At 35.7% G+C, this 23,633-nt stretch overlaps 2 protein-coding genes across 3 annotated transcripts; one reads left to right on the plus strand and one right to left on the minus strand.

Moving 5' to 3' along the window:
- Positions 1 to 1,064: 1,064 nt before the first annotated feature.
- Positions 1,065 to 7,346, minus strand: LOC145594618 (histone-binding protein MSI1). Of its 2 annotated transcripts, none has more exons than XM_081650944.1 (8): positions 7,198 to 7,346; positions 6,886 to 6,953; positions 6,421 to 6,791; positions 4,408 to 4,734; positions 3,926 to 4,078; positions 2,771 to 2,895; positions 2,548 to 2,643; positions 1,065 to 1,501 (listed from the first exon to the last, which is right to left on the minus strand). In XM_081650944.1, exons 3-8 carry the CDS (start codon positions 6,763 to 6,765, stop codon positions 1,267 to 1,269), a joined length of 1,281 nt encoding a protein of 426 aa, XP_081507070.1. In that variant the 5' UTR covers positions 6,766 to 6,791; positions 6,886 to 6,953; positions 7,198 to 7,346; the 3' UTR covers positions 1,065 to 1,266. The 2 variants fall into 2 exon arrangements, with proteins under 2 accessions (XP_081507070.1, XP_081507071.1); XM_081650945.1 differs by having other exon boundaries at positions 6,886 to 6,955; positions 7,264 to 7,278.
- An 8,430-nt stretch (positions 7,347 to 15,776) lies between these two features.
- LOC145594619 (elongation factor Tu, mitochondrial-like) lies at positions 15,777 to 23,288 on the plus strand. Its single transcript, XM_081650946.1, has 12 exons — positions 15,777 to 16,065; positions 17,528 to 17,603; positions 17,754 to 17,846; positions 17,930 to 18,004; positions 18,620 to 18,724; positions 19,420 to 19,510; positions 19,655 to 19,860; positions 20,263 to 20,346; positions 20,520 to 20,585; positions 20,676 to 20,738; positions 21,919 to 22,159; positions 22,962 to 23,288. The coding sequence occupies exons 1-12, from the start codon at positions 15,875 to 15,877 to the stop codon at positions 23,030 to 23,032; spliced, it is 1,362 nt and encodes a 453-aa protein (XP_081507072.1). The 5' UTR covers positions 15,777 to 15,874; the 3' UTR covers positions 23,033 to 23,288.
- Positions 23,289 to 23,633: the final 345 nt, after the last annotated feature.

A 23,633-nucleotide genomic window follows, 5' to 3' on the forward strand; every position in this document is an offset into this window, starting at 1 on the left:
CTATCCCATGAAGCCCAGAACCCAAAAACCCAAAATCCAAAACCCAGATTTGCGTGGTTGGGGTTCCGGTGTTTGAGGGGGGGTTCTTGTAGGTATCGACTTTCTGTTACGGGCTTGATCAGTGTTCAAAGGGAGCTCTCCATGAGAGAAATCCGGTAGGCAGGGGTTTGCGAAATTTTGTGGCGGTGGTGAGGGAGCAACGGGGACGATTTGTGGCGGCTGCTTGCGGTTGCTGCCGGAGAAGGGTTACGCTTTGAGGTGAGAGGGTAGAAGGTTTTGGGTGGTGTCGGTGTTTGTGGTGGGGGTTTTAGGGTTTGCTAGTTTAAAAGGTGGGGGTTTTGGGGGTTTCAAGGGTGGGGGTTTTCGGGTGGGGTTGCGGTTGGTTTCAGGTTGGTTGTGGCCATTTTCAACTGTCAGGTGGGTTGTGGTCGTTTTCGGGTGGCTGCCTGGCTGATAAGGGAGGGTGGCCGGAAAGAAGGTGGTGAGGGTCATGATGGCCAGATTTAATGGAGGAAGGGAGAAATTTGAAAAATATAATCATTTTTATTTTAAAAAGTAAAAAAAAGAATTAAGATTTAAAAAAAATTAATTAAAAATATATATGTTTAGACGAATCAAAACTCGACATGTGGCAAGGTAACCTAGTGTTATAGGTTGGTGACTGGTTTGGCTTGATAGAATAGAATGGGATATAAAGCTCGGATTATTCATGTATAATCAAAAGGTCGGATTATTAAAATAGAATCACGTAAAGGTTGGATTATTCAAATCAAATTTTCCTCTATTGTATGGTTTTTTCACCTACTGGGGTAAAAGTTTTCTGCGCTTTAAAAACTGAAAGAATGCTGAAGAACAAGAACTGTGTAAAAGCAACCGTTCCTAAAAGTTAAGCAAACATCAATATTAACATCAAGGACACCCTCAGTTTAGAGAAACAACATGACAGTATGATATACAAGGTATAGGAAATAAATAGTAAAAAGCACAGTAGAACCTGCAACATGCTTGGGATTCTAGGTTCTGACCTCTGAGTCCAAATTTCGCTAAACTACTAACAAAACATAAATCAAAATAGCCAACCATTCATCATATACGCCTAACAAATTCACAAAGATGGATAATACATAACGAACAATTTTACCAACTCATAGGAGATTAGAACATAAAGATGGCTGGTTCAATTTAGCAAATTCCTGAACCCAGAAAACAGGAGATACACAAACCCTAAATGTACCTACTCCCCATAGTTAACCCTAACAATTAAATCTAAGAGCCCTTGACAGCAGTTGCATCATCTGTTGATAAATCATCTTCGTCATGGTATATGTTCTCAGCCATCTGCCATATTTGAAGAATGTTATCCTCGGCGACACTAGCAACAACCCAATCTTCACACGGATTCCATGAGAAGTCAGAGATTTTGCTGGTATGGCCTCCATGAATGAAGAGCAACTCCGGCGGACCATCTTCAGCATCCTCTGGCGTTTGCTCTTCGTCAATTCTGCGAATTAGGAAAAAATTCAAGCAGATTTAGAAAAAACTTAGTTGTACCTTAACAGAAAGGAGCCGCAACTGCACTGACAACCCCTCAGACATTATACAAGTGAATGCATCACTTGATATTCATGTAGACTTCCTTCTCACCAAATTAACATACATTTTGTTGCTCATTTAAACCCATATGCTTAGCAAACATACAAACTTATTTGCAGTTATTTTATATTCAATTTCAGAAACAAACAAAAACATTAGTAAGTAGAATTGACCGGGAATTTCTTTTTATTCTATTTAAAGCTAATGCATGCACATCCTTTCACTCATTGCTCCACGCAAATGTAACAGAAGATAGTTTTATAAAATTTAATAATACAGAACGCAAAACATATTATTCCTTGGTGATAAAAATCCCAAACATGCAAGCAAAAGATAGTCACTAGCCTTACTGCGGCTGTGCAGCTCCAGTACTCCATTACTCCAACGCAGGACAAACAAATGCTAAATGAGCCCTCTGTACAAGGTAAGTGAGCCTACTCGGGCTAGCCAATTAAATCACTTCTAAAAGTGGAATGCTATTTAATTATTATGTTATCTCCCCCTCGTCAAAGAAAATAAAAACAAACAATCATTCGAATTCCAAGAGACGTGCAATACAACCCCCTACCACCATAAATGGACTGCAACAAATGCATTCAGAATTTCAAACCCTCCAAGACAAGTCTACATGTCTAAACCAAGTCCGTAATTGATATAAAATCATTCAATGATGTGCCAAGCGACATGCAATACAGCCCCCTACCATTTCTGGCAGCTAACTGCCGTATAACGTAGCAAGTTAGCAGAATTAACTTGTTTAGTGTTGTCCAACCATTATTGAATACAATCACAAGTGACACTTTAAATTCTGATTATACCTACTATTACTTGCTCTAATAGACATTTAACATCACAAATTGGAATTACAAAGTACTCACCAAAAACTGATTATTCCTTTAGACTATAAAGTATGGACTAACAAGCACAAGAGCCATACAAACAAACAGCAGTTACCTGCTAAGATCCCAGACCATCAGTCTCCTACCAAGACAACACGAAGCCAAGATAGTCTCATTTTTAGGACTCCACCCAACTTGGAAGACCTCCTCCCTGCCACATCGTACACATTTCACAATTAGACGTCAAGTAGCAGAGCAATTCCTCATTAAATCATTGTATGAGACTTCAAAGTTCTCTGATAAAGGGAAACAAATAGGAAAGAATTGTTCATTCTTACTTGTGACAATCAAAAGTATGCAGTGCAGTGTTGAGTTTCCTTAGATCAAACAACTTGACAGTCTTATCAGTTGAACCCGTAGCCACAACCCATTCATTAAAGGGATTAAAAGCCAAGCAATTCACCTGACAGGTTGAAAATAAATCATGTGAATTAGTATAACTACCAGAGAAGACATATAACTTAATTCCAGAGAGGACAAAGCAGCCTCCAGAAAAGAGACTGATTCAAGAAACAAAATCACGCACCAACAATCTTTTTAGCCTAACAAAAAAGATAGCTTCTGAATTCCATGAACAATGAAAACACCCCAACACAATGATACATTCTTACATACACATACCAAATTTCATACATTTTAAAAATCATTAAATAAAGCGCCAGGAAACAATTCCTTTATTCTTTTTTTTTGGTGGGGTGAGGGCAGGTTGAGGGCGTGACCACAGTACAAATGATTAACAACCTGAGTCAGGCAACTATTAGGGGCAGCAACTGTTACCTAAATAAGTGGAATAGTATAGTATAAAACACTTTACTATATTGCAATTGAAGATGATACGTGCTAATAAAAGAGTGATGGGGCTCACCTCAATGGCAAATCAGGTTTAAACACATATCCATATGTTTTTCCTATCTAACCCAATTTTCAGATTATTTCTATCTAACGTCAGAATTCACAAATTTAATGTATTGTTTTTTTCAATATACAAGTTACGTCAAGTATCATGTGTTTAAGGTTTAGTCCTAATTTAATAGTTAACCGGAAATGTAATTAAATTTTATTAGTAAACTTTTTAAATCAGTATATTAGGGGTCTTTGCTGTCATAACAATTATATTTTCCTTTCTACTCCTATATTTTAAAAGGATATTTCTTTACCAACTACGTCATTCCAAGAGCTCAGAATCAAAGTAATTAAAGTTAGATAACTTAATTTGGGAATTCTGACTGTTTAGCCAAAAGAGAGTGAGATCTGTGTTTAAAATAGCAATTATGATGGCTATATCTGTAGGCAATTTAAAATCTTAGACCAATAATCAGTATAGGGGGAGCAGAATACAGAATAAAGCTTTAATTAAACCAAAGCCACTCATAACAATATTCTGATAATATAAATTGTCTTCACCCCCATAACAATTAACAATTATGGCTCACCTCACTTTGATGGGCAATAACAGACTGGACAGGCTTGGTAACTGATGGAGCTCGAAGGTCCCATATAAGAAGATACTGATCATCTCCGACAGAACCAAATAAGTATTCATGTCTCAAATGCCATGAAACATCTTCAACAACACCTTCATGAACCTACATATGCAAATCATGATCATCATGATGTTATATCCAAAAAAAGAAAATTAAAGTGCGCTCATAAAACATCACTAAGATGATAAACACACCCCTTTAGTGCATTGTAGTTTTCATCTAAGATACCATAATTTACAGCATTTAGTAAATATTAACAAAAAAAGGAGAAAGTTAACAATAATTACAGATTCACAGGTAATATTTGGCCATCTTAAGCGAAAGAATATTTACAGATGCTAAGAATTTTAATCTATGAATTGCAGAATTTGCACAAGCATATGAATACATACAAAGCAATTTTTTAGTTTATGTCTGACAGAAAGATATACCTTAAATATTTGCATTGCATCCAAATTTTTGTTTCTAGGAGTCGCATTTATGTCCCAAAGACAAATCTGAGCATCATCAGAACCACTCAATAAATGGCCCTGCTTAAATTTACTCCATGACAAACCATAACCTTCAGTGCTGTGGCCCCGTAACCTCAAATCGGGGTTACATGCACCATCGAGTGGTGGCTTTGATGGATGTTTACTGTAGTCGAATATATATACTTCTGCACTCACTGTTTTGGTGGCAATTATGAATGGATTCTGAGGCATATAACGGGCCCGATTAACCTCTCCATCATGGTTTATCTGCTGTATAATTTGTACCTGAAAGCACAGATAGAAGCATATTAAAGTAGCACAGATGATAATATCTTAACTCCCGAGTTAGCTCTATAAAGGCAAACAATATACCAGTCTTCATGTAGGGGTACGGCTTTGTACAACATGATAATTTGAAAGCTCATTAAGAAATGAATATCATGCATTCATGCAAATTGATCAATGAGTTAAAGATACTATCCAAAAAAGTTCATAAAAAGTAGCATTGTACTATAGTTACTAGAAAATGGAAAGACATGGCATTTAAACACGGCTAATATGGGACCATAAAAGAGCACAAAAGTCCAATAAATACTTTACCCAACAGAGTTGATCAATATATTAAGGTCATATAAACGTACAGGGATTTAAGCATTTATCTAGCAAAGAAAGCAACAACATCCAAACCTTGCAAGGTTAACAAATCAGAAAAAAACATGTTGCCACTTCGCAGTAGTTCAACCACAAATTTTAAAAATAAAGTTAGGGCTAAAACGAACATTCACAGCAAAATAATCCATACTAAGAAAATATATTAATAAATTTATAAGTGGCCTTCTTTAAGTTCTTAACTGCAAACATATCAAATACTTAGTTCACCATAACAGCGACGAGTGTTAAACATGGCACATTTGGTTGCATCACTAACTCAAGATAATGAAGTAATTTGATTCCAAAATACCTTCTACATTTCCTTGTCATTTTTATAAAACACACAATTAAAGATTTCCTGTGCATTCAAATTCAGCGCGTTATCTGAGCTTCCACACTTTCAGTAAACAATTAGGCACTTTCTAAAAACACTGAATATCCACACCAAGCATGGACGCATGACTTAGAACCTTGGGAGGCTGGGACCAGTAGTGTACAGAATCATGGGGCAAACTAACAAGGTCAGATCACAAGTAACAGATAAGGGTCTATTATTATCGGGTGGATCGAGTAATTCCAGCAGAATCGACAACAAGTTGACATTACAATAATACATCCACTGACCAACACTATCAATAAATGAAACTATTTTTTGACCCTAGCAATCACCAATAAATGAGCCACCATTTTCCTGGGATCAATACATATCTTATTGAGAGCAAGATAGTGAGATACTCGTGATCCACGAGCATTTGGCAGGCCCTTCATGCATTTATGGGCCTTATAGCCTGTGCGCATCACAAAAACATAAAGCTAGGAAGCCAACGTGAATTTATGATACACCAACTAGGCACGATAAGCATAAAATCATTCCATAAATCCAGATATGAAACTTTTTCCAATATACCTCCTCGGCTCCATATTACTTGCAACATACCCCTTGGCCCCACATTTTATGAAGGGGAATTGATGGCGTAAATGAGCAAATTAATCAAAATAAGTTTAGCAGCAACGATAACTTATAGGTTACCTTGTGCCTGTGTTGAAATTATTTTGATTAATTTGCTCGTTTATACAATCAAATCTCATTCTTAAAATGAGTGCCGTAAGGGTATAATGCGGGTGATATGGAGTGAAGGAAGTATCTACTTGTGCACGTCGATTAGGTATAAATCTTTTTATTCTTTATCTGTAACATCATATCAATATTTCAACTCAATAACTCCACACAACGAATGACACAAATGCAAGCAAATGACCGTGAAAAGACAGAAATTCAAACATGTAAATAAATGAAAAGAACCAAGAAGAAAAGGATACCTTTCCATTGGCACACCCGAATCCACCCATATCAGACCGTTCGTCATCATAATGCCGGGCATCATTCTCAGCATCTTCAAGAGGGAGTTGAACCTGAGCCAACATAAGATAATTCGGCTCATTCTCAGAAGTATGGGTCCCCAGAATCATCTTCTGCACCGAGTAATCCTTCCCGGGAGGCTCATCTCGATCAGGGAGCCACTCAACAGTAAGAGACGGCCATTCAAGCGCATGAGTGATCACCAAATCATACAAAAACGGGGTATTCTTCTTCCATATCTTGTACTCCTCATTAATCAACCTCTCCTCAATCTCCCCTCTCATCTCTTCCTCATCCTTCCCCATCAGAAACCCTTGTCTACCCAAAAACCCTAGAAACACCAAAATTCAAACTTTCAGCAAAAACAAAAAAAACAATTTTCAACTTCTCATCAACAAATCTCCATTCTTTTCAAAATCACTCACCTTTTTCCAATTAAATTAAAAACTGAAACACTTCAGTCTTCACACTACAATTCCTGAAACCCTTTACCCTAAAAAAAACAGAATCAAAATTCCAAAATCAAAATCAACCCACAAATCTACAGATTCACATCAAATTAAATTCAAAAACCAATTCATAAAATCCCACAACACTATCAAAAATGGCAGAATTTTACCCTAAAAACAGAAACTTCAGTAAGGCAATTAAAATGCAAATTACAGTTAAATTACACAATCAAGTTACAGAAATCAATAGAAAATCAGAAACAATGAAAAAGATATAGAATCAGTCACCTGATAGGAGAGAAAGAAATGGCAACTGCGGTGGCGGGAGCGGCTAGGAGAGAGAAAATGGAGGAAGATGAGAGAGAAAGAGAGAGAGAGAAACTATAAAGGGAGGTTACGGAAGAGTGAGCTATTAGAAGAAGCGGGAAATCCTAGTGTAAAACAAGAGGGCTTTAAGGTTATGGCTTAAGGGTTGGGTCATAAGACTCATAGATGATGGATGGGTGATTTGATCTATACCACAATCTACTCGATCGGCTTCGAAACCCGATTTGAAAACCAACTATTCATTTTTTGTTTCGCGTTAATAGTAAAGAGTGTGTTTGATAATATATTTTGGGTAGTTTTTAGGAGTCATTTGGCTGGGGGTATTCATTAAAAGAAATGGGAATCAACTGACCTGATTCCTTTTATTGTTGTTTGTTAAACACTCTTTTTTCATTCCCTTTGCCCCCTTCATTACCCCAAATCCTTCCAACTTCATTCCCACCCCCCCTAGAATTTTCCATTCTCTTTCCTTAGCCACTCCTCCACACCCACACTAGCCACCACCCTTTTACCTTACCCTCACCACCCAACTGCCACCAGTCACACCTCCACCTCCACCTCCACCGCCATAGCCACCCCTTCCCCGACCACCGCCGCCCACCGTTAACCCTTCCCCTCCCCTAAAAACCTTCCCCCACCACATAAATAGCTATTTTCTTAAACTTTCTAGCCACCACTCGACCATCCCATTGCCCAGCCACCACCCAGTTACCCCGCGCCGAGTCGCCGCACCTCTTCGCCGCTCAAAAACCTTCCTCTCGCAACCCTTCTTTGCCGCCTAGAAATCTCTCCCCTACCTCGAAAACCCTATAATCTCGGTCTCCTCCTCCATGTAAAAACTGTCGGCCACCCTCGAGGATGGTGGGAGAGCTGACGCACAGAGAGATGGAGTTGATTCTAGGGTTTTTGCAGGGTCGGGGAAGGTTTTACGAGGGCGGGGGGAAGTGGCGAGGAGTAGGGGAGCGACGGCGAAGGGCGGTGAGTGGTTGGGGATGTGCGGCGAGTGGTGGGGGGGTTGGGTGGTGGCTAGAAAAGGTGAGAAGTGAAGAAATTAGGTGGTGGTGTGGTGGTTGTATGGTGGTGAGATTGGTGATAGTGTTTTCCTTTGTTTTTAAAACAAACAACATAGAAAATTTTGGGTAATTTCATTCCATTATCTTTCTTTCCCTTTGTTTATTCCATTCCATTTACCCCGTGTGAACCAAACGACCCCGTATTGTTTTGTTTCAGTCAAAACATTAGTTGATTCATTAATAGTGTTTAACAATGTAGTGGTAAATGGTAGTTTTTAGTTTTTGAAGGAGTGGACTTGAAAACTAATTAGGCAAGTAAAGATATTAATTTGAAAACATGCATATCTTGTGAATATGAAGAAAATATTCGCCATGAATTCTTCTCTATGCTTGAATTGGTATTGAACGAGGAAATATGTAATGGTAAGCTATGATCAAATGGATAAGTAGCAATAGTCAGCCAAATATGTCGAGGGGAAGCAATAACCAAAGTCCGAGTCGAGGAAATAAAAGGGGAGCAAAGATGGTTCCAAGAAGAAGGTTGTACATAGAATGTACAATTGGGGCTAAGTTGCAAAGTTGAACAAAAAAGAGAAAATAAGGTGGATCGTGGTGAAGTATAAAGCTATCATTAGGGAGGTGCTAATTCTGCTGAGAATAAGGATAGATTTGTTCTCTAATGTGGTTACAAGCCATTAGAGCTAAAATGGTGATGCCATAAACAAATTGCGACAATTGTTAGGGTCGTTATTATAATGTTAATTGATAAAAGTGATCAATCACATGTGTATGCGGCGACATTGAAATCATCAAAAGAAGTATTAATAACAAAAAATTATTGCTTATGTAAATTAATATACTCGATCAAATTTTATAAAGTAACACATCAACAAAAGAATGAATACGAACTTCACTACACAAGTGAAGTAGAATGATTGTTCAAAAAAAAAAAAATACATGAACAATAATAAATTACCCTTCATATTATTAATCAAGCATTGACAATCAACAATAATAAATTAATCAAACATATCATTAAATCTAATTGCATAGCATTAAATCAATCAATATGAAATTAATCAAACATTGACAATCAACAATAATAAATTACCATTCATATTATTTATGGATCCCCAAGAACCCTAGAAATAAAGCTACTCACACATAATGAAACTTAAACAAAGCAAAGTAATTAAACAAGACATGATTAAACAAATGAATTGAATTACTGAAAGTAAAAGGGAAAGAAATCGTAATGGAATTAATGAATTGCATAAACCAAAAGTGTAGAGAGAGAAATAAGAGAAAAATAATTCAAAACTTAAAACTAAAATATGAGAAAAGTAATTAGGGGGGGGGGGGAGAGTGTCCTAAACTCACTTAACAAAAGCGTATTTATACTAAGCTAGAAAATCCTTAGTAAAAACAAACTAGATAAGACGCTTATCAGCCTTCCAAAATACGCGCCCGATCGGGCGCCATCTCGCCCTACGGGCCTGCCTATTTTCCTCGGGGTAAGCTTCGGGTGCGAGACTCCTTTTCTTCGGCCTCTCTTGGTCGGGCGCACCTCAGGGCGAGGACACTCTTGAATCGAGCGAGATCTCGGGCGCTTGGACTTCTCGATTGGGCTATTCCTTGGCCCAATCCGGATTTCCTCATTGGGTCTTTCTAACTTGGTTTAATAACTCTAACCACCTTGGGCTCTGGAAAACGGTCATGATCCTCTAATGCTCGTAGTGGCTCCAATAATTATGGGAAAATGCTCCAAACACTAGGCGAAAATATGAATTGGCCACCGGTTCAAAACCCCCTTATGCCACCAGTTTTGAACCGGTGGCCATTTGGGGGGTGGCAATAATCTTATTAAAAAGCCACCGGTTCAAAACCGGTGGCAAAAACAAATATTGCCACCGGTTATGATTCCCGCAATTTTTTTTATGATATTAACAAGCATTGCCACCGGTGGCAATAATGCCCATAAAAAACAATTTTTTTTTTTTTTTTTGCATTTATTTCACTTAAATTGTAGCAGAAAATATATTTACATGTAAAATACATAAAAACACACATATTTTCATCAGTATCTAGTAATTATACACTTATTAAGAGTAAAAAAACTAAATTAATAACTACAACTAAATTACTTATACAACAATTCCAAGAACTAAATTAATCAAATTACACAAAACTAAAATTCCAACATTAAAATAAAAAGAAAAATTACAATAAAAACCCAAAAAAAAAATTACAACATTTAAATTAAAAAACAACCCATATAACACCTAAATCAATAATCCTGCATCTTTATTCTTCAATTTAACATCTACATCTAAATCAATATACCTGCATCAAACAAAAAAAAAATCGATTAATAACCAAAAAAAAAAAGAAAAAAAAACCCAGAAAAAAAAATCAAACAAATACCCAGAAAACTAAAACCCAGGGAAAAAAAAAATTAAACAAATTCCCAAGAATTAGTGAAAACTCGAGAATTGAATCGAACTATAAAAAATCGAATTGATTTTAAAAATGAGAATTAAAAACAAAATGTGAATCAAATCGAACTCAAAAAAAAAAAGAAAAAAAAACCCAGAATTAAATCGAATAGGACCCAGAAGGAGATCGACTTAGAATCGATTAAAATCAATTAAAAAACGAATTAAAATCAATGAAAACACTCAAAAAATCCAAAATCGACTAATTAACCCAGGAAAATCAATAGCTAGTAATGAAACAAAAACCCAGAAAAATAAACTAAACAAAAATAATAACAAAATCCCAGAAATAAGTTAAAAAAATCGAGGAAAAATAAACCATGAAATTGATTCACGAACTCAAAAAACAAAGACCCAGAATTAATTGATTAAAATCAAGTTAAAACCAAATTAAAATTGATTAAGAAACTCAAACAATTCCAAAAATGATTAATTAAACCCAGAAAATCAAACAATTAAACCCAATAATATCCGATTAATCAACCAAGAAAAATCGATTAATTAAACACAAACCTCGTGCCGCTCTTCGTGATGCATGTCTTCGTGGTGGTCTTGGTGATGATGGAAATGAAAGAGAAGAGAAGAGGGAGAAGGAGACGAAGGAGATCAAAGAGGGAGAAGAGAAGAGATCGAAGAGGGAGAAGAGAAGAGATCGAAGAGGGAGAAGAGAGACGAAGGAGATCGAAGAGGGAGAAGGAGACGAAGGAGATCGAAGGGAGAAGAGAAGAGGGAGAAGGAGATCGAGGGTGCAGATTAGATGAATTGAAAGAGAAAGAAGAGAGGGGAGAGCAGGAGAGAGAAAGAACGGCTGAGGGAGTGAGGGGAAATGAGGTAGCTAGGGTTTGGAGAATATAAAGGGGGCGCTTTTTTTTTTTTTTAAATTGATTATTGCCACGGGTTCAAACCGGTGGCCTTACCATTTATGCCACCTGTAACACCCTAGAAATTCCTTTCCTTTAAATACACACTTTACTCTTTTTAAAATACGATTTAGGAATATCTAAGACATTACCGCCACCGTGAAAATGGCTAAGGCAATTATCAAAGACACACAGCGGAAGACTCAACTCAAAACCATTCAAAAACGAGTCAACTTAAAAGTCAACCAAAGTCAAACGAAGTCAAATAAAATCAACCTACAACTTGGAACCATTGAAGGCCCTTATCAAAACCAATTAAATTATGAAAACCTTTGCGTTAGTCTCATAAGCATAACATAATATAAAATTTGAAAGAAATAAACCACATCTCAACTAATAGAAACTAGCATGATTCGTTCTTCACTCATGCCCCGTCATGAATATGTGCTTTAACGCCTGAAAAGATTATCTCCACTTGTCCCCACTACTCTCCATTAAAATGGATCATCGTAGGGCCAAGATAAAGACATAGCCAGACACAAACAACACACACAATCAGCAAAGCTGAGTACATAAGCGTATTTAAACACACTAACATGCAACTCCTAGCATCACCCATACTTACCTCATTGCACCTGTTTACAAGCACACACAACAATCAACATGACTCTTTACTGGACACAGATTAATTTATTTAGTGTTGATTACACATCGAACGGGTTTCCAACCAAACCTGCCTCAATAAATTGAGGACCACTGACACGGGAGCTAACCGTGCCAGTATCACCTGTGCCACACATTGGTGGCGGAATTCCAGCGCATAATAATAAAAAGGGAATATACAGCGTCCTGTACTCCATTAGAAGTTATGGTTAAATATAAAACCCCATAACTCCCCCCATATGTTCATACTCAAGGTATATACGTTCCAAGAGTTTTGGTGCGTAATCTCTTTCACTTTACGTTGTTTACATATTATTAGACTTGGTGATGACTCACAAAGCATAACAATTCAATCATCCATAATAATTTAAACAAACACACATACCAATTTAATTCTTGAATGATTAGTGACCACATATAATTTAATGTTGAACCCTTTTTAAATCTACCTCAGTGTCAAAGACACCTTAAGCGCATAAAGCGCCAACAATCCTATCCCTCGGTGTTAAAACACCTTAAGTGCACAAAGGCACCGACATACAATTTATTCCTTGTGTACATAGACACTTATATAGCTCATTCCTCATGCTTAAAGCATCAATAAAAATTATATGAACCATAATAAAATTCCTTTTCAATATTCCAAACATAATTAAACAATTAGTTTAATTAAACATGCTCTCTAACATGCCATAAATAAATATGTAGTCCACATAATCATGCCAAAATATAATTTTCCAATCCATAGATCATCACAAATAATTCATGCTTCACAATTCAATCACCAACACCAATAATTCACAATTCAATACATGAACCTTAGCATGATACTACTTGTAATTGATTGAAACCAAACATAGCATGATTCTACTCCATCAAATATGCTAAGTACGCGAACGTACCTTAATTAAGCCCATAAAGTGGCCGAAAATACTACAACAATTCCCGAATCAAGTCTCCTACAATAAGGGACAATAATACTAAATTAATTACTCTTGTATACACAATTTCCAGCAACTCAAACTCACTTTAAACTATTTAGAATAATCTGAAAATTATTTAAGAACCCCTAATTAAACTCCTTTTTAATAGGTTATCACACCCTTTTATTAAAATCACAATTATACTACTTTTAATAAAATTCCAGCATTTTTAAACTAATCAAAACCACTTCAAAACCTCATCAAAATATATTTTCATACTTAAATTATCCATAGAAAAATAAGATTATATCTTACCCTTTAAACTCAAGGATAAAATTTAAAAAAAACTTCGTTAAAAATCAAAAACTGCCCGAAAATCATACTTAGAGGCTGAATTTGGCCACGAGAGGGTGGTGCTCACTACCAATCGTAGTGAGTCTTTCTTAAAACGTTGTTTCCACATGGAAAACACTACTTTTTTGTCAAAATCGGATGAGTTTAGAACCTGATCGGGATTAAAACGGGATTAATATTAACGAACAGGAAATCTATAAATTAAAGCACGAATTATGAGTTCAAAATAATCTAGAATTAAGTTAAACTAATTAGTAGTTATAATCACCAAAATTTCAAGACATCATTACTATAAAAGCCCTAAATCAATTGTTCATAAAAACCCTAAAAATCAAGTCTTTAATAATTTTAAAACCCTAATTTATAATTTTATGAAATCTGAAAATAAAACACTTTATTATTTAAAATTTACAATCTTTAATCATCAAAACATAATTATGATACTAATTAAACATACTTTGAATAATTAAAACCAAAATCCATAAATAAAATCATCAAAATAGCTAGAATGAAAAGAGGAGAGAAAAAGAAAGAAAATAAGACTAACCTTTTTGTGTGGGAAATTTTGGGGATCTAGTAGATATATATAGTGTAGGGTAATTAGTGTAGGTTTGGGCTTCATATAATCATGGACTTTAAATGTTGAAATAGGTGACCCAAAAGTAAAAATAGGGTGATTGGGCTTATAATGAAGATGGGCTACATTTGGATTAAATACTTGTTGGCCCAAATATAAATACTTGATTAATCTATAATCCAATAATCAAAATAGTTTGACCCAAAATATATTTTATAAATAAATAAATAAAATATAAAATACGTTAAAAATACGGGGTATTACACCACCGGTTCGGTTTGAACCGGTGGCAATGTGAATTAGCCTATCCCGCTCATTTTTAAGCCACCGATTTTCAAAAACCGGTGGCCATTGACCGGAGTTTTTTTGAATTTTTCTACTAGTGAAATCTGCAATCTCCTATAAAATAATACCAAAACTACGAAAACACTAGAAAACACATATTTATAATAAACGTGGCTCTAAAGAGCCAAAAGTACTCCTAATTATGACCAAGGGACGGGGGTAAATCACTATATACAATAGACATATCAAACTCTCCCAAGCCAAACCTTTGCTTGTCCCAAAGCAAATAGCTCATCAATGAACACATAAAACATACTTCACCCCAAATCAATCAAAACCAAGCATAACCAATTCAAGGCAAATCCAACATATATGCATCAAAGTCAACCAATCTAATCCATCCAACTACTCATCATCCCTAGCAATTGTCAAATAGAGTAAACCGCAAGAGCATATAGAATTCAAGATTAGTGCTCACACACTCAACTCTCATTTATGTGGCGAGTAAAAGATATACTTAATCACTCTCCGTCCCAACCCCATCATGTGAACAATGCCCTCCCAAACTTACAACACTAGTGTGTTTAAAAAGACATACACTCAACCTAATAGTCGACTCAGAACATATCAAATGTAAGAAAAGAATGATATTTTATAAAATGATGTTAATATCTTAATATTGTTATTGTTATTTTTAATGTTAATATTTTGTGTTTTATTTTTTTATTGTTGTTGTTATTATTTTTTACTTAGGGCCTGTTTTGATTTACTAAACTGAGCTGAATTGAACTGAATTGATTGGAGCTGAACTGAATTAAATATTTTATGAGAGGAGGATTTTAGGAACTGAACTTAACTGAACGAACTGAACTTAAGCTGAAGAGAACAGACCCTTATTACAAAAATCATCTACTAGAGATGTTTTCACTAATTAGGCCGATCGTCAAACATTGTTGTGATTTTTCTTATTACCTAGTTGTTATGCTTAATTGTTCGTGAGAATTTATGAATAATGGTTGTTCATGAAAAAGTTGTCTAGTAATTAGAGATAATTCTATTTACACTGTTTCTTATGTTACATATCATCATTTAATTTTCACTAAATATAGTGAGATTGCCACGCGAATTGTTGGAGTTATAAAAATTTCTTCAAAACCCGATTATTTGATTACGCGACAAGACAAAATGGACCCGACTTGATCCAACCTGACCCGACCATATATTTTTTTAGAAGGTTGGGCTCCAATCCAATAGTAAAGAAACAAACTTAGTAGCCCATTCCATGTAATAAAGACAGCCCAAAAAAAGGCCCAGAAACCACACACCACTCTTCTTCCTCCACATTCGAAAGTAAAGAAAAACCCCTAAAAACACAAAATCCTAAAACCCTCAGATTCCGTTTTCTGGTGCGGCTAAAACCCTCTTACGTCCTCATTTTCCCCAAATCTTCTTCCTCAAATCCCCAAAAATGGCGTCAATTGCTCTGCGAAACCCTAATTCCAAACGACTACTTCCTTCTTCTTCCCACCAAATCCATTTCTACTCCAACGCTTGCCGAGCTCTTCTCTCTCCTACTTCCGCCATTGTTGAACAAGCTTCCAGAAATGAGTCTTCTTCTCTCTCCTCTTGGTTGCGATCTATGGCTACCTTTACACGATCGTATGACTTCTCTTACTTTTGAATTTGATTTTGTTGTTATGTGTTTGAAAATGAGTGTGTTTTTGTGTTGAGTTAGTAGGAAATGATCTGACATTTGGTTGATGAATTCTTCGAATTTGAAGTTGATTGTGTTTTGATGATCTTTGTGCATCATTTGAGCTCGTCATTTTGAGATCAAGCTTGAGTAGTCATTTTGAATAAAAAAATGCTATGTTGATTTAATTAAAAATAAAATAAAAATTGGGGAATCATCTGGATTTATGTTGACATTTACTGTTTTTTCGCTCACTTTAGCAATTTTCGGTTAATTGTAAGAACTGCATTTGTTATCTTGTTGAAATGATTTGATCTCTTGGTAACACAATTTGTAGGATTTCAATTGGATTTTACAATTAAGTCATTACAGACATTTAGTGTTTTTTCGCTTGCTTTAGTATGCATTTTGGGGTCAAAGTCAATTTTTGACTATCTATACTGAAATCTCGCTATCCCCGCAAAATGTTACCCAGGTTATACTAAATTATTAATCACCCCTCACAGATTTGTTCTCAACCTGTAAATTCTTTAAGTCAACGTAATTCTTGAAGTCAACGTATTGCTCATCTGAAAGATAATGTCTGTGTTCAGTAGCTCAAGAAATGATTTGTAGGAACATGATAAAAAAATAGTATATAAATGGATGAGTAGTGATCGAATCATTAACCATTTAATCTTTTCCACTAGTTATTATAGCCACATACTTTGTTAGCTCTTGTAATGATAAGATATACTTCCTCCGTTTTCTTTTAGGCGCAACATACCCTTTAGGCGGTAATTAAGAAAGGTGGGGTTTACATGATATAATAAACTTTTATATAAACTTTTAAATAGGATGAGTGGTTGTTAGGAGTGTAATTTAGTGGGCCATGTGCTTTAAATAAGAGATATAGTATAGTTTTTTCCTTTAAGTATCTTTCCTTTTATAGTGTGTTGCAAATATTGTGACATTTCCTTTTTAGGGAAGTGTTGCAGGTAAAAGAAAATGGAGGAAGTACATGTCTTAATTATGTCTACAGTTTTGGTTATGCCATGAATATGACTCTAGAAATTTGGAGCAATTAAGTTCATGTGCCACATGTGTTATAATTACTGAACCGAACCGAACCTGCACTGTGCACAATATAGAGGCATAAATTAAGTTGTCTTGACCAATTAGCTCTCAATTCCACAAGCTTTTAAGTTCCTGAATAAAGATTACTTAGTTCTGAGATGTAGAATTCATGAAGGACTTCCTGATTTCATTTTACAACAACAACGACAACAACATATCTTTTTCCCAAAATGATTTGGGGTCGGCTAATGAATCGTCATATGGAAACTTAAGATATTTAGGAAAGGGACATAACAAGATAATCAGTTGAAGTAGTTTACCTTTCCTTATTATTTGTAGATTCTTAATTGTTTTTCTTTCTTGATGATACAGAAAGCCTCATGTCAACGTAGGAACTATTGGACATGTTGATCACGGGAAGACAACATTGACTGCAGCAATCACAAAGGTGGATTGAGCTATTACTTTTATATTCATTCCTTTGACTTGCTTCTTTTATTCCTCCCTTGGCTTTGCTGGTAGATGCCTCATATTTTCCCTCTATCATAACTAGGTCAAATAGGATGTATGACTGAATTTGTGATCTTTATTTGGATAGGTTTTGGCAGAAGAAGGGAATGCCAAGGCTGTTGCCTTTGATGAAATTGACAAAGCTCCTGAAGAGAAGAAGAGAGGAATTACCATTGCAACGGTTAGCAGACTGCATGCTTGTCTTAGTGCCTCTTTACTTTACTGAAAATTTATGATCCAATATCAAATTAATTGATTTTGCAGGCACATGTAGAGTATGAGACTAAAAAGCGACACTATGCACATGTTGATTGTCCTGGACACGCTGATTATGTCAAGGTAAGCAGGTTTGTTGTTGTTGTTGTTGTTGTTGTAGGGGGGTGGGTAGGTGGGTGGCGAGGGGGATAAAAGTTTTGTTTGGGAACACATGATTCTGTGCTTTGACATGTTTTGTTTGGGAACTTTTATTTATAGAATCCAATCTTGCTTTGGCATCTTTTGTGCCATAGGTAGGAGTAGAGAACTTTTATAGGCTTTTTCTGGAAGTTCCATATATCGTTTCTTGTGTTCACCTGAAACAGTAGTGTCTTTGAACTTTTGCTAGCTTCTTTGCTTCTTTTATTTGTTCCTATTATTTGTACTTGTATTTTTGTTTATTGTGAATTTCTTGTTACCGAGAAACCCTACTGAAAGCTATTATATCATGGCTTTCTTTCATGAATGTTTTCCTCTTGCTTGTGGGCTTCTATATGTCCTTTGTGTCAGACAGTGAAATATCTGTTGGTAGATAGCAGTGAAATTTCCCCTTTTGTAATCTCTTTTAGAGTTTGACATTATAGTCCATAGGATATTTTTATTTATCAGCCACCATTTGTAATGTTCAGGAGTTATAGTAGAGGTCTGTACAGTTCTTGCTGCTTACGTGCTAAATTTTATTTGTTTTGGATTTAACAGAACATGATTACTGGAGCTGCTCAGATGGATGGTGGTATTCTTGTTGTGTCTGCTCCTGATGGGCCCATGCCACAGACCAAGGAGCATATTCTACTTGCCCGTCAGGTGCTTCAATAACTGTTAGAATATCTGCATTGGTGCATTATGTACTGGGCTGCATCCCTCTTTCTTGTCCATTTTCTATTTTACATCAGACAGTGCATCCCATGTACTTTCCTGTTTATATTTTTGCAAATTGGAAGTATAGCTGTTCCAATATCCCATTTTCAGAGCAAGAAAAGTGATGAAGGGAAAAAGGCTAATTAATAATGGGTTTTGTATTAGCATGAGTGGGATACAGTTGTTTGTAAGATTCAAATTGCTGAAGCAAAAATACATATTTTTGGGTTAGAATTCTAGTAATGACTCTAAAGATGCTGGATTTCTGGTCTATATAGAGAATGACCATCATTTGAAGAATACAAAAGGTTAGGGGAGCACATGCTCTCCGAGTCTTGTGAGATATACAAGTTTTGGTTGAATCACTACTCTTCATGATAGTATATTAGTCTTTCTGTCTAGTGAACAAGCATTATGTTGAATTTTGCACTGAGCTTATGGCGAGTGAAAAATCATGGAGCAAAAATTGGGTGGATGCGGGGCCAAATTTTAGAAACAATAGTAGAGAAGTTACTTGAAAGAAAAATTATTTACTATGGGACATACGAATAAGATATATATAACTCATGGGATGGTGGGAGTAAGATGCTGTCATATTCAACTATCTAAATGTTTTAATTTGTTTCTCATTTTCCTTGTAGGTTGGTGTGCCATCATTGGTTTGTTTTCTGAACAAAGTGGATGCTGTGGATGACCCAGAGCTAATTGAGTTGGTAGAAATGGAACTCCGTGGTAAGTTTAAAAATTTTAACTGTTATTATAGGATTGTTGCCAAAAAAATAAGTAGTGGATTTTTTTGAGTGATGATTTATGTACTAGCAATTTGCTTTAACATGACCTTTTTGTCTGTTGATGCAATACTTTGGGGGCATTTAGAACTTCTCAGCTTCTACAAATTCCCTGGGGATGACATCCCTATTGTTAGGGGTTCAGCCTTGTCTGCCTTGCAAGGCACAAATGATGAAATTGGGAGGCAAGCTATCCTGAAGCTAATGGATGCTGTCGATGAATACATTCCCGACCCTGTCCGTGTTCTTGACAAACCTTTCTTGATGCCAGTTGAGGATGTTTTCTCGATTCAGGTACACTAGACTTATGTCGGATTTTTCTAAAGAATTAAGAGTAATTGACATTTGCTGCTTGCTTACTTGTAATATTGTTAGGCATTGATGGTATATGAGTCTGTACTTGATATTGCTTGAAATTCATATTTTAAACATGAAGATTTGTGAACATTAAACAGTAAGGTTGTGCTTAACTGCTTACTATTTTGTGATAATTAAGGTAGATAGTAATAATGTAATACTGAATGCTATAAATAATATTGGTAGAGCAACTAGCATAGTTTACTATGCTAACCTTCTCGTAAACTGAGGTTTGTTTCTGACACATTCTATAGATATTAAGTGACAATTCATTATAGATAAAGTAGTGGTGAGAGGGCCTACATTGGCAAAGCTGATTTTTATTATCTCCTGATACAGGGACGTGGAACAGTGGTGACTGGTCGTGTTGAACAGGGCATGATCAAAGTCGGAGAGGATGTAGAGATTTTGGGGTTAATGCCGGTACAGTTGAAACTTGTTGCTATGATTTTTAATTTTTTGTAATATGATGAGCTATTTTAAACCTAAAACTTATGTATGCTTTACAAATTTTACTGGTGAAATGTTGATGAAGATGTTTTCTTTCCTTCAAACTGTAACTAGTGTTCATTTTGATCCTACTGTTTACACTGCAGGGTGGTCCAGTGAAAACTACAGTGACTGGTGTGGAAATGTTTAAGAAAATTTTGGATCACGGTCAGGTAAAATGATTGAAGTTGATTCTTGCAATTTGCATATATGTATTTTGTATGGTATGTGACTAAAAATTCTGCGTGTATAATGTATCCTAGGCTGGAGACAATGTGGGTCTTCTTTTGCGTGGACTGAAGAGGGAAGATGTACAGCGAGGACAGGTACACTGGATCTAGTCTGTTTTGTTAATCTCACATTCTCATCTCACTTGCAATCAATTTTTGATTTTTAGGTATTCCTCCCCTCCCCTTTATTTCTTCCCACACATGAGACATGACACACACATGGAAAAAAAAAAAAGTCAGAAGAACATTGTGTGCTCTATTTCAGTTGATGTTTTAACACTGTTTTCTGGCTTATTTATTATTATTCATATTTTTTTTTGTTATACAAATAATTTTGATGTAATCTTTATGGTTTATGAACTCATAATTGAAGATGTAGTGTAGAAGACTAGGAGACCTTATAAGGGTTTGATATTCAGTATGATAATATTAGAGTATACAGAGCTTTCCGTAAGTCAAGGATAAGGTCATACTCATGGGGACATAGGTGCTTAGCCATTTACAAGGTATTAATGAAAAGCAAGGCAATTTTAATTCTATAACCATACCTTAATCACTCAAGTGGCATTACACTAAAGATAATAGTTGAGTTCCTAATGTCTTAAAGGGAAAAACTTCAAGTATAGGACGGATTAGGAAAGAAACCAATTCAAGTACTGGATGAAAAAGGAAAGAAATTATGGAAGGCATTTGATAATTTATAATTGGTTCAACCAACCGTTTTTTTTATCATCTACTCCCTCCGTCCCCAAATGATAGTCCCTTATGGGCAAAAATCACGGGAATTAAGAAACTTGAATAAAAGTAGTAAAATTACATTGAAAAGATAAATTTACATTGGCATGTAAAATAGTAGAGAGAGAAAGTAATAAAAGTACACTGAAAAACAAAATTTATATGGGAAAGTTAAATTTGCACAAATATTGTTGCAATTGGAGGGAATTTTGATATAAAAAATTGATATTAATGATACTTGAAAAAAGCAAATGGGACTATCAATTAGGGACTAAAAATAGGCCATAAGGGACTATCATTTGGGGACGGAGGGAGTATATGGATAAGGAAAGAAATAATAGAAGGCATGTGAAGGACCTGTAAGACTAGCAAATGCTTGGACTTCCTATGGTTTCTCATGAAATATTATACTCTTCGTTTTATTTCTTCAAATGTAAGTTAAAGTTGTGTTTACCTACATTTTTGATGATCAACTTCAGTTTGTGCTTGAAACTAAATCATTAATCTGCTATTGATGTACTATATCTCTTGATTACTTTAGGTGATTGCTAAACCAGGAAGTTGCAAAACATTCAAAAGGTTTGAAGCAGAAATATATGTTCTCACCAAAGATGAGGGTGGTCGTCACACAGCCTTCGTCTCCAACTATAGGCCTCAGTTCTATTTGAGAACAGCAGATGTTACTGGAAAAATTGAGTTGCCAGAAGAAGTAAAGATGGTTTTGCCTGGTGACAATGTGACTGCTACTTTTGAATTGATATCACCTGTTCCTCTTGAACCAGGTATGAAGCTCTTTTGTACCATTGCTTAAGTTATGATGCTGTGTGGTTTGGTTTAAGACTGTAACTTCAATGCTAGTGTCTGTGGTTGTTAATATTATATAAGGCTTGTCTTTTCATCTCATTAGTTACAGCCTACATTTCGCGGCTCCTAGATCCTAGCCTGGCTAGCTAATAGCCATTCTGACTGTCTGTATGTGGTAGAATAAGTAATCAATAAAAGTGGACTTTAGTTGGATGAGCTGTAAGTTAAAACTTTTGTTCAAAAAAATAAAAATCTGTAAGTTAAAACTCTGAGAATAATGTTAAGTTAGTTAAATTGATGCACAAAAACTGTAGTTTGTGACAAAAATTGATTTATGAAAATTGCAGCCTCATTTTTATAACTTTCTATGTCCCCTTCCCTTTTCCCGATGAAAGGAAGAGTTTTTACCAGAGATTGGGAGATTTTTTTTTTTAAAAATTTTCTCTTGGAAGTAGTAAGTATGGCTTGATAGGAGTCAAATATGTATGCTCTTTTTTGCAATACTTAATATCGTAGATCTGTAATTGAATTGTTCGTAAACTTGCCCTTTGTTCTGAGATTCTGGCCATTGTAGTAAGAAGATGAATCTAACAGAATTCGGTGACAGATTGATTCAATGATACCTGCTTTCTAGTGCTTTTGACGAGTTTTTATTCCAAAAAACCATTAGTGATAGTTGGTTCTGCTCTGTTTAGCACTTCAACTTTGTCAGATTCTTGTTATGTTAAATAAAATGATAATCCACTGATGTAGTAGCACTAACTCACTGTCTTCAAACAGGGCAAAGATTTGCTTTGAGGGAGGGAGGTCGAACAGTTGGTGCTGGTGTGGTTTCTAAAGTTATCAGCTAGAAGTGCTGAGGTTGGACATAGAGAACGTTGAAGTTGGATACTTGGATTTTACACCAGGGATGCCTTGTTTTTTGAAGACGAGTCTGGATCCGTGTACTTTTGAATTTGACATGAAAAGTAGTAGGAATCATTTAAAATCAGATAGAATTGATTTCTTTATCAAGCAAATGCTCACTTTGTAGTTCACAAGAAACGCTCATAATTCAACCGGTTTTGATGGTTGAGTAAATAATTTTCTTGGAGTTGCATAATTGTTACCATTGGCCACAACCTTGGTCATCGTTCTAAATTTCTAACCAATGAAGTCTTTGATTCTGCATGTCTATGCATATGTAATGGACTTAGCCCTACTGATCACAGTGCACCCCAAGGCTGGATGTTTTCCACCTGGAGCACAATGCTCCTGTAATCCTCAAACCTCCCAGAAATCAAACTGTTGCAACTTGGTTTTACCAACTACTGGATGCTGCATTGACGAAGTTTCGTGTAAGTATTGGGAATTTTGGGATGCAGAATGCTTATCTCAGATGTGCGATTCTATCACTTTACCTAGAACTCTTGGACACATTTCAAAATGCCTTGATCATTCGTCCTCAGTTCT

Source organism: Chenopodium album, chromosome 19, assembly GCF_948465745.1.
Source record: "Chenopodium album chromosome 19, dcCheAlbu1.1, whole genome shotgun sequence".
Lineage (NCBI taxonomy): Eukaryota > Viridiplantae > Streptophyta > Magnoliopsida > Caryophyllales > Amaranthaceae > Chenopodium > Chenopodium album.

Coding starts and splice junctions, on each gene's coding strand:
- LOC145594618 (XM_081650944.1), bottom strand. CDS start 6,765: ATGGGGAAGGATGAGGAAGAGATGAGAGGGGAGATTGAGGAGAGGTTG. Junction 2,896..3,925: donor TTATTGCCCATCAAAGTGAG/GTGAGCCATAAT, acceptor TCAACCTGTCAG/GTGAATTGCTTGGCTTTTAA. Junction 1,502..2,547: donor ATGGTCTGGGATCTTAGCAG/GTAACTGCTGTT, acceptor CCTAATTCGCAG/AATTGACGAAGAGCAAACGC.
- LOC145594619 (XM_081650946.1), top strand. CDS start 15,875: ATGGCGTCAATTGCTCTGCGAAACCCTAATTCCAAACGACTACTTCCT. Junction 16,066..17,527: donor ATGGCTACCTTTACACGATC/GTATGACTTCTC, acceptor TTGATGATACAG/AAAGCCTCATGTCAACGTAG. Junction 17,604..17,753: donor TGACTGCAGCAATCACAAAG/GTGGATTGAGCT, acceptor TTATTTGGATAG/GTTTTGGCAGAAGAAGGGAA.